The sequence below is a fragment of the Schistocerca gregaria genome, chromosome 5 (genome assembly GCF_023897955.1).
Source record: "Schistocerca gregaria isolate iqSchGreg1 chromosome 5, iqSchGreg1.2, whole genome shotgun sequence".
Lineage (NCBI taxonomy): Eukaryota > Metazoa > Arthropoda > Insecta > Orthoptera > Acrididae > Schistocerca > Schistocerca gregaria.
In genome coordinates, this window is record NC_064924.1 from 531,826,460 (window position 1) to 531,839,888 (window position 13,429).

The following is a 13,429-nucleotide window of genomic DNA, read 5'->3' on the forward strand; positions in this document are numbered from 1 at the left end:
CAGTGCAGAAGCAGTGATATTTTTTAAAGCTCTTGGCTTAACAGACATATCTATTACCAGCAGCTTCAGTTTATGGTCTCCATTTGCATTCAATGCAGCAAGAACTATTAAGCTCTCTTTAAATTTTTTTTAGCCCTGGGCACACTTTTCTTCTTCTGAAGCTAGGGTTTTAGATGGAAGCATTTTATAATTGAGCCCTGTTTCATCACAGTTATACGATTGATCAGGAGTACGATTTTCTTCTTGTATAATTTTTCTTAATTTCTCACAAGACTATGTAACAGTTTGAGAACCCTTAGAAAGTTTTTCACCACTAATTTCAAGCTGCCTTATGTTGTATCACTTCTTACACCTGACCAACCATCCGGAACTTGCAGTAACATCATCCTCACCTTCCTTTAACTCATTTCTAAAAAATACAGCTTTTTCTTAGAGAATGGGCTATAAAATTGGATATCCTTTTTGTCTTTGTTGAGTAAACTAAACAAAAAGGCTTCTCATTTTTTCATGCTCAGATTTCTTCATTGTCTTCCATTCAAATGACAAAACAGAACACTTGTTGGATGAAAACTTCTCAATATTGTCTCTGTTTCGATGCCAATCTCCAGCTATCACTTCACCAACTTCATACTCAACACCAAGTTTTTTAATGTTTCTCCTTTGTTTCATCTTTTCAAAGTCTCCAGTTTCATATTCAATGGCACAAATTTTCTCCTTCTCCTAGCACTCATTGTAACGTAAGGATTAAAACATTACAAAACACAGTTGCATATGTACAGTACAATGTACATACAAACAACAGTTTAAAATAAGTGACTCATGTGGGCTCACTACATTACAGATGTTACTACACAACCAACTACACTACGTACAACAATGTCAGCTAATGTTGTAAAATGTGTATTGGACTGTTACTTATGCATACTGGTGCTGAGTAGGCACAACATTATGGGTAACAATAAAGATGGTATGCACTGTACAACTGACTGTCAGTTGGTCCCTGTTAGTGGAGGGTTGAGGAAGAAAGAGCAAAGGCACCCCTTGAAACCAAATGGTACCTGTCCATCTGCAATAGAAATGCATTAGCAGTCTGCAGTCGAGGTTATTTCTGTGCATTACAAATGAAAACCCTAAGTCGAACAGTTTTACCTTTATCATATAATAAAATTGAAGGAAAGTTCAAATGTAAAACATTCGAAAGTGCATAAAATGTAGTTGCAGACAATATATGAAAATAAGTTTTTATTCTAGTTTTATGTAAAATTTTAATTATCTTAAGACCAGCTCGAATTATACGGTACCTCGAAACACTGGGGCTTGAATTACCGGAGCTCTACTATACTATTATTGTCTTCTTTTCTTCTTCAACACTGCTTCTGCATACTTTTTGTAAGGACACTATACTATTTATGATATTTTTAATGGAGGGATAATCAACCAGTTCTTCAAAACTTAAATCACTGGTGCAGCTTCCCATTATCAATCATAATTGAATATAATAGTTATTTATGATTAATCAATTATTTTTCTTGTTTTATTCACAAACTTGCCACACTCAGAATCAGTTGCAAAAACTACTCATTTTCTATTAGTTTAGTTGCATGGCACAAGTTTGACAGCGTGCGATTCACCCCAATGAACAAGCATTAGTCAGGGTCGTGCATTTGGCCAACCTCCATAAGCAGATAATTGTTCGTTTTGTTAGCCAAAGCACTCAGGTAAAATTAACTGAGCATGCCTGCATGCTTGAATTCAGTGTGTCAATGCGGGCCACCAAAAATAACGAATGTGACTGTGATATTGATCATAATTACCATTGCTAACTTGCAAGTTAGCAGGGGCAACAGTCTGGATGATTGACTGAACTGGCCTTGTAACACTAACCAAAACGGCCTTGCTGTGCTGGTACTGCGAACAGCTGAAACCAAGGGGAAACTACAGCCGTAATTTTTCCTGAGGGCATGCAGCTTTACTGTATGGTTAAATGATGATGGCGTCCTCTTGGGTAAAATATTCCGGAGGTAAAATAGTCCCCCATTCGGATCTCCGGGCTATGATTAAGTTGTGCTCTGTGCAAAATTCTACCAGGCGGCTTCCTCTTTCATTTCTAACACTTGGTTCAAGAATCATGAAAGAAGGTTGTATACATGGAAGAAGCCTGGAGATACTGCCAGATTTCAGATAGATTATATAATGGTAAGACAGAGATTTAGGAACCAGGTTTTAAACTGTAAGACATTTCCAGGGGCAGATGTGGACTCTGACCACAATCTGTTGGTTATGAACTGTAGATTAAAACTGAAGAAACTGCAAAAAGGTGGGAATTTAAGGAAATGGGACCTGGATAAACTGACTAAACCAGAGGTTGTACAGAGTTTCAGGGAGAGCATAAGGGAACAACTGACAAGAATGGCGGAAAGAAATAGAGTAGAAGAAGAATGGGTAGCTTTGAGGGATGAAGTAGTGAAGGCAGCAGAGGATCAAGTAGATAAAAAGATGAGGGCTAGTAGAAATCCTTGGGTAACAGAGGAAATATTGAATTTAATTGATGAAAGGAGAAAATATAAAAATGCAGTAAATGAAGCAAGCAAAAAGTAATACAAGCATCTCAAAAATGAGATTGACAGGAAGTGCAAAATGGCTAAGTAGGGATGGTCAGAGGACAAATGCAAAGATGTTGAGGCTTATATCACTAGGGGTAAGATAGATACTGCGTACAGGAAAATTAAAGAGACCTTTGGAGAAAAGAGAACCACTTGTAAGAAAATCATGAGCTCAGATGGAAACCCAGTTCTAAGAAAAGAAGGGAAAGCAGAAAGGTGGAAGGAGTATATAGAGGGTCTATACAAGGGCGATGTACTTGAGGACAATATTATGGGAATGGAAGAGGATGTAGATGAAGATGAAATGGGAGATACGATACTGTGTGAGGAGTTTGACAGAGCACAGAAAGACCTGAGTCGAAACAAGGCCCCTAGAGTAGACAAGACAACATTCCATTAGAACTACTGACAGCCTTGGGAGAGCCAGTCCAGACAAAACTCTACCATCTCCTGAACAAGATGTATGAGACAGGCGAAATACCCTCAGACTTCAAGAAGAATATAATAATTCCAATCCCAAAGAAAGCAGGTGTTGACAGATGTGAAAATTACTTAACTATCAGTTTAATAAGTCACGGCTGCAAAATACTAATGCGAATCATTTACAGAGGAATGGAAAAATTGTTAGAAGCCAACCTCGGGGGAGATCAGTTTGGATTCCGTAGAAATATCGGAACACGTGAGGCAATACTGACCCTACAACTTATCTTAGAAGCTAGATTAAGGAAAGACAAACCTACGTTTCTAGCATTTGTAGACTTAGAGAAAGCTTTTGACAATGTTGACTGGAATACTCTCTTTCAAATTCTGAAGGTGGCAGGGGTAAAATACAGGGAGCAAAAAGCTATTTACAATTTGTACAGAAACCAGATGGCAGTTATAAGAGTCAAGGGACATCAAAGGGAAGCAGAGGTTGGGAAGGGGGTGAGACAGGGTTGTAGCCTCTCCCCGATGTTACTCAATCTCTATATTGAGCAAGCACCGAAGGAATCAAAAGAAAAATTCGGAGTAGGTATTAAAATCCAGGGAGAAGAAATAAAAACTTTGATGTTCGCCGATGACACTGTAATTCTGTCAGAGACAGCAAAGGACTTGGAAGAGCATCTGAACGGAATGGACAGTGTCTTGAAAGGCGTGTATAAGATGAACATCAACAAAAGCAAAACGAGGATAAAGGAATGTAGTCAAATTAAGTCGGGTGATGCTGAGGGAATTAGATCAGGAAATGAGACACTTAAAGTAGTAAAGGAATTTTGCTATTTGGGGAGCAAAATAACTGATGATAGTCGAAGTAGAGAGGATATAAAATGTAGACTGGCAATGGTAAGAAAAGCGTTTCTGAAGAAGAAAAATTTGTTAACATCGAGTATAGATTTAAATGTCAGGAAGTCGTTTCTGAAAGTATTTGTATGGAGTGTAGCCATGTATGGAAGTGAAACGTGGACGATAAATAGTTTAGACAAGAAGAGAATAGAAGCTTTCGAAATGTGGTGCTACAGAAGAATGCTGAAAATTGGATGGGTAGATCACATAACTAATGAGGAGGTATTGAATAGGATTGGGGAGAAGAGGAGCTTGTGGCACAGCTTGACTAGAAGAAGGGATCGGTTGGTAGGACATGTTCTGAGGCATCGAGGGATCACCAATTTTGTATTGGAGGGCAGCGTGGAGGGTAAAAATCGTAGAGGGGGACCAAGAGACGAATACACTAAGCAGATTCAGGAGGATGTAGGCTGTGGTAGCTATTGGGAGATGAAGAAGCTTGCACAGGATAGAGTAGCATAGAGAGCTGCATCAAACCAGTCTCAGGACTGAAGACCACAACAACAACAACAACAACAACAACAACAACAGCAACTTGGAAGTGTTTCTGTCTACTATGCTGAGTGTCTAATTTATGACACTACCTATTGACCTACTCTGTCAGAAACCGAAATAAACTGGCTGAGCCCCTGTAGCTCCATGTGCCTGAAGATTGTTACATAAGAGGCACCATTAGACATCAGCCAGGTTGTTTATAATTCAAGTATACCTTCAGGATTTATGTTTCAAGGAGTTCTTGACTTCAGATTTTTTTATAATTACTGCTCTCATGGTCTTCCACAATCAGATTACCTAATCCAATTGCAATTCTTCATTTAGCACTGAAGAGCAGGGTACACTCTGCAGTGCTGTTGCTAAAGAATGTCTATGTGGATACCATCACAGCCAGGTGTTTTCACTTTCATTAACTTAGTCAGCTTCACCCTTAACTCATCTTGCACTGAGGAATAAAACACAGTATTGGTGTTGTAATCCTGGTCTGATGAGGCCGCAATCTGTGTATGTATGTGTAAATGTGCAGCTGGGTCATCATCGAGGAAGAGTTGATGGAGCGGATACTTAAGGCTTTTACGACTATGATACTCAAATAGCCAATGGGTTATTTCACTGTTTAAATGACACCATCTTCAGACTACATGGATGTGTTTTAAACATCAGTTTTTCACAATGAACATGTTTCACCCCAAATTCTATTTTCAGCTATAATGACAAAATACAGATATGAAAATCTAGCCAAGTGCCCTCATTTTCCAAACACATGGATTTCACAGTGGCATCGTGAAGAGGGATCTCATAATTGTCAATGTAATATACACATGGAAAAAGCCTGAAGTCAAAACAATATTTTGTCAATAATGAATAAAAATAAAAAATACATTATTAAACTACAAGTTTCAGCTATTAAAACAATTCAAATTTATATTTACAAAAAGGAAATTAGAACAATGTCACATACAAGTTCTTCTTTTGTTTTTTTCCTTTGTTGAAATAGTCCTCCCCAGCTTCCCTTATCTTCATCTTCATCGGTATCTTCAAGAGCATTTTTAAAACTTTCCTTAATGGCTTTCTGCTCCTCAATTAATGTGGGAGACTCAGGTCGTAAGGCTTTTTTACTTTCAGAAGATGAATCCTCCTCTGTAATTAGAGATGGGTACCAATATTACATTATTTCCAATGCAAATGAAACTTTAAGAGTAGAGTTAAACATATTGAAATAATTGATTTTAAACACAGTTAACCACAGTGAAAAATCCACACTAACCTCACATTCATTAATCAGAGACAATACTCAGTTCTAGGAAATGCAAACAATCATTTAGCTGGCACCAGAAAAAAGTAACAGGATGAACCCACCATTCTAACAAGTCAATCCTCTTGAGGTTATTTTATCCAGTAACTAACATTCCTGATTTCCTACACATTCGCTCTGTCCATTGCATTCCTTTATTAGCAGCAATCTTATAAATCAGTTCACATTATCCACATAAAAGTGCCAGAACAATATATGACATTATCTTCTGTAACAAGGCAATGATATTCACCAATTCCTTGTTGTTTTTGAAACACATCTCTTCAAGACTGAGACAAGAAATCAGCTCAGTATCTATCAACTGCCAGCAGAAAAAGCAGCCATCTAGGCTAACCACTGTGTCAAATTACTACCCTTACTCTGTCTAAAGAATAAATACATTAATACATTTTCAGTATACAACATAGACTCTAATTAGTTCCAGGAAATTACAGAATAAAAACTGAACATCAGTTATGAATTACCCCGATGATTACTGAAGTGTGATATGACATTTTTATGAAATGACATGTCCCACTCCCAGGCTTCCGTGATGACAGAAGATGTTTGTGACATTCCGTAGTAAGTGTTGGGACATCATCCCACTGTGAATTGAATCAATATGACAGATAGCAGAGAGTCTTGAACCCATCACATTAACAAGGCAGGATAGCAAGTAAGCATCTCTACCTTCTGTGTTTTTTCACTTAATACGAATTTTTTAACACGAACTCCAGATTTTTTTGGTCCCTTCGAATTCGTGTTAATGAAGTTTTACTTAATTTCCATATGGCTTCAGGGCTCCATTTCCAGTGTGTGATCTGTAAGACTCTAACATTTGACATCAGTATCTTTCTTTAATAAGATTATTTTCAGTTGCCTTTTCTTGATGTTTGCTGAGGTGGACCAGCTAGTCACTTTTATCCAGCTGTCTTCCAGAAATCTTCACAGAACTTCTTCTCCTTGTGTGCAGGTGGATGCTGAAAGAGAGCGTTATTTGTCCTCCAAGCTACTCGAATAATGCAAACAACTGAATTTTAAAATTTCTGTACTCACATTTACTTTTACAACAATAGAATCCCATATACTAAGTGGGTTGACAGATCATCTTATACATAGGTCTATGTGGTTTGTGCAAAAGCAAGAGAAGAAGTAGTACCTTACATATGCCAACTGAAGTCATTTGACACAGTGTCCATTATGGGCATGACCCTTCTTGTTTTTCTCCTTGTCTTTCGAAAACCTTAAAAATGTCATGTCAAGGAACAACCAGCCTCATACGGCAGGTGGAGACGCTCACTCGCCATCTTTTATTGTACAAGTAATGGGTTCAAACTGTTCTCCCAGCTGCACTTATTGTAATAATATCTTCCACACAACATTTCTTTATTACTACACATCATGAGCACCTTTCGTCATCACACTTCAATATGCTACATGTGAGTGGTTGCCTTCCCCTTATTTTATGTACTGATCTGTATACTGTATTAACAATAAACTATCACTATATTGCTTAATGCTATTAAGCCATTAAGCACCAGTGTCCTGTTTTGAGGACAGAGCACATATTTATTTACAAATACACAATAAATTATTAATTTGCAACTATTACTATTCTACATCATTTGTTGATGCTTTTTATAACAACTGTATGCTTAAAGGAAATTAAAAGCAATAAATCCTACCATTAATTGATTATTGAATACTAAGGCACACTTTTCGTTATTACAGGTATTTACTTTATCGACAACTTAGTAATATTTGAAATATGTGGCAAAGATCTTTTTGTGATTACTTATAGTCAACAATGTGTCTTTTAAACTACTTGCATCGTTAACTCAATTGGAGTTATATTCATTGTTTTCCATTGTTATAAAATTTGGTGTACTCGAAATAGGACACTGGGACTTCGTGTTATCATTTCAGATTTTTTGTACAAATATGTTACCCGTTAGTAAATAATACAGTTCCAGATGGACAGAGGTATTTACACATTCCCTTTTCTGTACTTTGTGCTAATGTATTATTCTTTCATTTCACTGTATTTTACTGCATTTTATTTCATTTTATTTTATACAGATTATAATGGCCGTCAGACAAGATAGATACCTCACTAACAAAGAAATAATAAACAGTGGCGCATTCTATAATGCGGTGTCAGATGATCAAGACCATATTGATATCACAGTATGTCCTCCTGAAGTAGACTGTATGACCAACGAAGAAGAAGGTCCAGACGATGTTACTGGAACCGTGGAAGTCTCAGATGTGCCAGGGGCTACTGAATTACATTATGTTGCATCAGAGAATAATGAAGAAACTGTATGTAAAACTTCACTGCCAAGTACATCCCAAGTTTTCAGAAGTAAATTGAAGAAGAGACGACTTACTGTGAGAAAAGCAATTGGAGAAAGACACCTCCAGTTTATACAAATCTGTCTCAAACTAGTGAACATGACATCAGCACAAAGAGAGAGGAATTGAAGGAACAACTTTCTTCCTCGACTCCGAAGGATATATTTGAAGAACTGATGAACGAAAACATATACGAGTTCATAGTGAAAGAAACTGTGAGATATGCAGTAAATATGAAGAATATGCAGGATTTTATCCTCACAGTTGAAGAAGTGAAGGTCTTTGTCGGATTTCTTCTTTTTGCTGGCTACCATAAGCTCCCTGCTGAGAAGCTATACTGAGCTGAAGATGAAGATGTTGGCATACCAATTATAAGTTATATGCCAAGGAATAAATATCAGAAGTTGAAAATATTGCTTCACTTTCTAGATAATGACTTAGTCAATGAAAACAAACACAATCGTGGATTTAAAATTAGACCTCTCTTGAAAATGATAAATGAATATTTTCAAAAATTTGGAATATTGGAGGAAAATTTGTACATTGATGAAATGATAGTCAAATACTATGGATGAAGTGGGCTGAAACAGTTTATCCGAGGCAAGCCTACTAGATTTGGCTATAAGTTGTGGTCTCTTTGTGAAACAAGTGGTTACTGTTTCAAATTTGATTTATACTTTGGAAAGGATCCAGAAGATACTGCAAAGGATGACCTACTATTGGGATCAAGAGCAGTCCTAAACATGCTGGACTGCACTGAAAAACCCGAGAATCATTGTGTGTACTTTGACAATTTCTTCACTAGTAGAGATCTTCTGATTCATCTGAGAAATTTGGGTTTTCGAGAAACTGGGACTGTCAGAGAGAATCGAGTTGGTGACTGTCCACTACTGAGCATCAACAAACTGAAAAAGACAGTACGAGGAAACTATGACTACCAGTTCGACAGGAATGGTGAAGTCTTATTTGTTCAATGGCATGACAACAGATGTGTTACAACTGGTACAAATTTTGACAAAGTTGAACCTTTGGGAGCAGCTACATGGTACAGTAGATAAACAAGTAAGAAGACACAAGTGCAACAACCTGCCATTTTGAAGTCATATAATGCATACATGGGAGGTGTTGACCACCATGATTGGTTAGTTGGAATATATGCAATGGCAATTAGAGGGAAAAAATGGTACTGGGTCCTATTTACACGTATGCTGGAAATGCCCCTTGTAAATGCCGAGCTCTTCTACAGACTAGTACATGGGAAAATTGCACTGGATTTATTGGATTTCAGACGTGCTGTTACAGTTACATACCTGAAATTGGACACTGGAAGACCGAATATTGGACGTCCAATGGAATACCCATCAAGTCAGTTGAGAGTGATACCAGACATCAGGTTTGATGGAATTGGTCATATGATTGACAAAAGAAGCACACAAAGAAGATGTGTAAGAGCTAAATGCGGTGGGAAACCAAAAACATATTGTGTTGTTAAATGCCATGTAATACTGTGTGTGAAGTGTTTTGTACCATTTCACTAGAAATAAATAGTTAAGACTTGAATACAGTTTAGTATGCTATACGATACTGTTGGATCCCAGCGTCCTATTTTGAGGATGGCCATTATATCAGCATGTATAAATATTCTTTGGCTACTTTTGTACTTATAGTGGTTCATACACTACGTACATTAAAATTATGGAATAAAAAATTCAATTTAAAAAAAAATTAATTTGGGACTTAATGGATTTACGCTTATGCCAACTAAATTTAATCAATTAAGTTAGATAGAATTTTGCTGTTTCCTTTAAAAAAGAAACTCTGGTTACCTCAGTTGTACTAGATTGCTTATATATATGTGTTACTTGTATCTTAAAACAAAAATAGCAGTTTTCAAAGGTAATACTTACCCATATCTGCAAATGTGTGTGTGTGTGTGTGTGAGTGAGAGAGAGAGAGAGAGAGAGAGAGAGAGAGAGAGAGAGAGAGAGTGTGTGTGTGTGTGTGTGTGTGTGTGTGTGTGTGTGTGTGCGTCAGGGATGTGGCAAGTTCAAACGCTGAACTACGAAAGAGCATATGGAACCTGATGTAAAAACAACTGATGAGGTATGATCCTTTTGGACACATTAAAATAGTGTTCCAGTCAGACTCTAAATTTTAATCTTCAAGATGTTTCTTATCTGGGAAACTTTTCTATAAAGTGAATGATTAATTCTACAGGTGACGAAGCAATTTATTACTTCATGTGTAGGCTGTGCACAAAACGTCTCAAAGCTCAACAGTGCAAGACAGGGCACTGTGATGATTTAAACTAATGGCTTTAAATGTAATATGAGAGGCAGTCAAATGAAAACGAGGTAGATGGGAAAAATTAAGTAGACTACTTATTATTTAAAAAGTAATCAACATAACTGTTAACATATTTATCCTGCTGTGAGACAAGATGGTCAATACCTTCATGGAAAACTGTTTGCTGTTGCCTACAGAACCATGATTGTACCCAGGTGGATGCCTCTTCTTCTGAAGCAAACTGACGGCCATGAAAGTCTTTCTTCAGGGCTCCAAAAATATGGAAATCACACAAGGAGAGAGAGAGATTATATGGAGGATGGGCAAGTCTACAACATGTCGACAAGGCCATTTCGACTACGCTGAGAAGCCCTTACAGACCAGCCATACAGTCCTGATCCTCCCCCATGTGATTTTCATATTTTTGGGGTCCTGAAAAAAAGACATTCATGGCCTTTAATTTGCTTTGGACTAATAAATGCATGCCTGAGCATGAACATGGTACCACAGGCAACTGCACACATTTTACCATGAGGGCATTGAGTGTCTTGTCTTAAAGTGGAAAAAAAGTTTACTTTTGAAATAAACAGTTTAATTACTTTTATTTTTTTGCATCTGTCTCATTTTCATTTGACTGCCTATTATAATTTTTGAGTGGAATTTCAATAAATATTATTTTAAATGGTAAAACCAATTACAGTTACTCGAAAATCATACCATCATCACTCAATTTCCCTCCTTTCTCGGTTATAATCTTTCTCTCATAATCTCTGAGAAACAATGGCTTCTCTTCCTTTTCTTTTTTAGTTGCAATTGAACTGAGCTGGCTGGAGATAACTTCATTATTAAAAAAATTGATGTTTGGGTCATAAATCCGAGGGTCCTTCTTTTTCAAACATGACAGTGTTTTAAAAAAGTTTTTTTCAATTTCTTTTGTTAACTGCTCTGCATTTTCATCTTCTTCTTCTGAAGAACTTGAGCTGCCTTCTGCATCATCATCACCATATCGATCCTTTACTGAAAATAAAAATAATAGTATAGGGCTTACTGTCTCACTGGTGACAATGTCATTACAGGTGGAACAGAAACTTGGTGTTGAAGAGGATGTGGAAGCAAATAGTGTTCTCTTCAAAGGTACTATCCTGGCACCTGGCTTAGTAAATACAGGGTAACGGAAAATTTAAATATGTATAGCCAGATCCAAATTGCACTTTGCTCATTTTGAATGTGCCTCCACTGTCTCCTCTATAGCAGAACGTCAACAGGAAAATAAAAATATAGAATGTACAAACAGAAACATTAAATTGCCTTGTTAAAACTTCCACGAAAATAAAAAATAATCTGAAATAATTATAATCATTGATCTTATTAACTTTTCTTGTTGCAAACTATTTTGGGAAAAAAAGTATAAAAGTAACAATGATTTGTTCTATATCACAGGATTTTTTTCTGTATGTCTGAAGAACAAAGATTATTATTTGTTTCAGTAAATGAATTTTATTTTGACAATAGAAGACAAATTATTAATGCAGAAGACATATAGGTGACAAAGAAAAGTAAAGTCAATTGACATGGTCCACACAATTACGGTTTATCATGCAAATGATTCATGGAACATGAACCTAACTAACTGAAATGGTCAAAATAGACAGCATGTGGTAAAAGAAACTGGCTTATCTAAGATTTATGAATAGTTAACCAGACTGAATTTTACTTAAAACTTACTAAACACTGCATCTTGACTGTGGCTTACAACTATAACTTGACTTAAGCAAATGATGTCCTCAAAGATATTTTTCTTCATGCTTCCTAACTCAAATATAATCTGCATTACTTATTTAACAGTACAAAATATAGTTCTGTATATACAGACCTACTATTATCATAATGAAGATTGAAAAATCAACAGCACAAGGAAAAGATAGATTGCTGTCTACCATAAAGTTGACACACTAAGTTGCAGACAGGCAGAGTGAAAAGATACTTACACATTAGCCATTGGCCAAAGCTTTCTTTAGAAAGAGAAAAATACACACATTCATTCACACAAGCAACCACCACACCTCAACCACATGACAGGCATCTTTGGCACTCAAATTGGAATGCAACTGTGTCGTAGAGCAGAAGCAGCAATGTGCAGGGTGGCGGGGGGAAGAGCACTGTTGGCACAGCTTGCAGGGACTAGCCTGCCCCTGCAAGTGCAGTGTCAGGAGGCTGTGGAAGAGGGAGGGGGGAGGGGGGGGGAGAGTGAAAAAGGAGAGGAGCACGGAAGGGAAAAGACAGGCAGGTAAGTTGGCAGAGGACGGCGCACACAGAGGGACTGGGGGTGAGAACAGGGAGGAGGTGAATGGATTTGGGGGGGAGAGTGGTTTACTGCAGGCTGAGGCTCAGATAATTTCAAGAGCAGAGAATGTATTATAAGGATAACTCCTATCTGAGCAGTTCAGAAAAGCTGGTTGTGGAGAGGGGGGGGGGATCCATATTGCTTGGATAGTGAAGCAGCCATTGAAATCAAGCATGCTATGTTCAGCTGCATGGTGTGCCACAGCATGGTCTACTTTGTTCTTGGCCACAGTTTGAGGGTGGCCATTCATTCTGGTGAACAAATGGTTGGTAGTCATACCAATATAAAAAGCGGGGCACTGAATGCGGGAGGAGGAGAGCTCCTGAGCACTTACTGTGATAGCTCGGAGCCCATGTGTTGGGGGACAGCAAACTCACTGTGCCCTGACCGCATTAAGCCCAAATGAGGCAACAATCAGTATACAATGGCAGCAGTCGTGGAAGTCCCGTGCTTCAACTGGTTGATACATTTCTATTTCTTGAGAGAGATGTATGCCTGCAGTGCCTCGTATGTCATAAACTATTCAATTCTGCTACGAAGTACAACATATGGCATCATTATACATCTTCAAGCAGTGCTTTATGAGCAGATAGAAAGCAAAGCACGCAAAGAGCTAGCAGCCAGACTTCAGAACGACATATCAGAAGACCTAAGTTTAAAAAAGTACACTTAAGGCAGAAGTTATAGAAATATGCAGCATAGTTCACGTACTGTAATGCATTTATACTT

The 13,429-nt window shown here is 37.5% G+C and overlaps 1 protein-coding gene across 1 annotated transcript in view; it reads right to left on the minus strand.

The window, feature by feature from the left end:
- The window catches only part of LOC126273124 (protein KRI1 homolog), a 93,402-nt gene that overhangs the window by 66,710 nt on the left and 13,263 nt on the right, over positions 1–13,429 (minus strand). The window contains exons 2-3 of the mRNA XM_049976582.1: positions 11,074–11,373; positions 5,383–5,561 (exon numbers count right to left, since the gene is read on the minus strand). Of these exons, the coding sequence (XP_049832539.1) occupies positions 5,383–5,561; positions 11,074–11,373 (479 nt within the window). The remainder of the gene's footprint in view (positions 1–5,382; positions 5,562–11,073; positions 11,374–13,429) is intronic.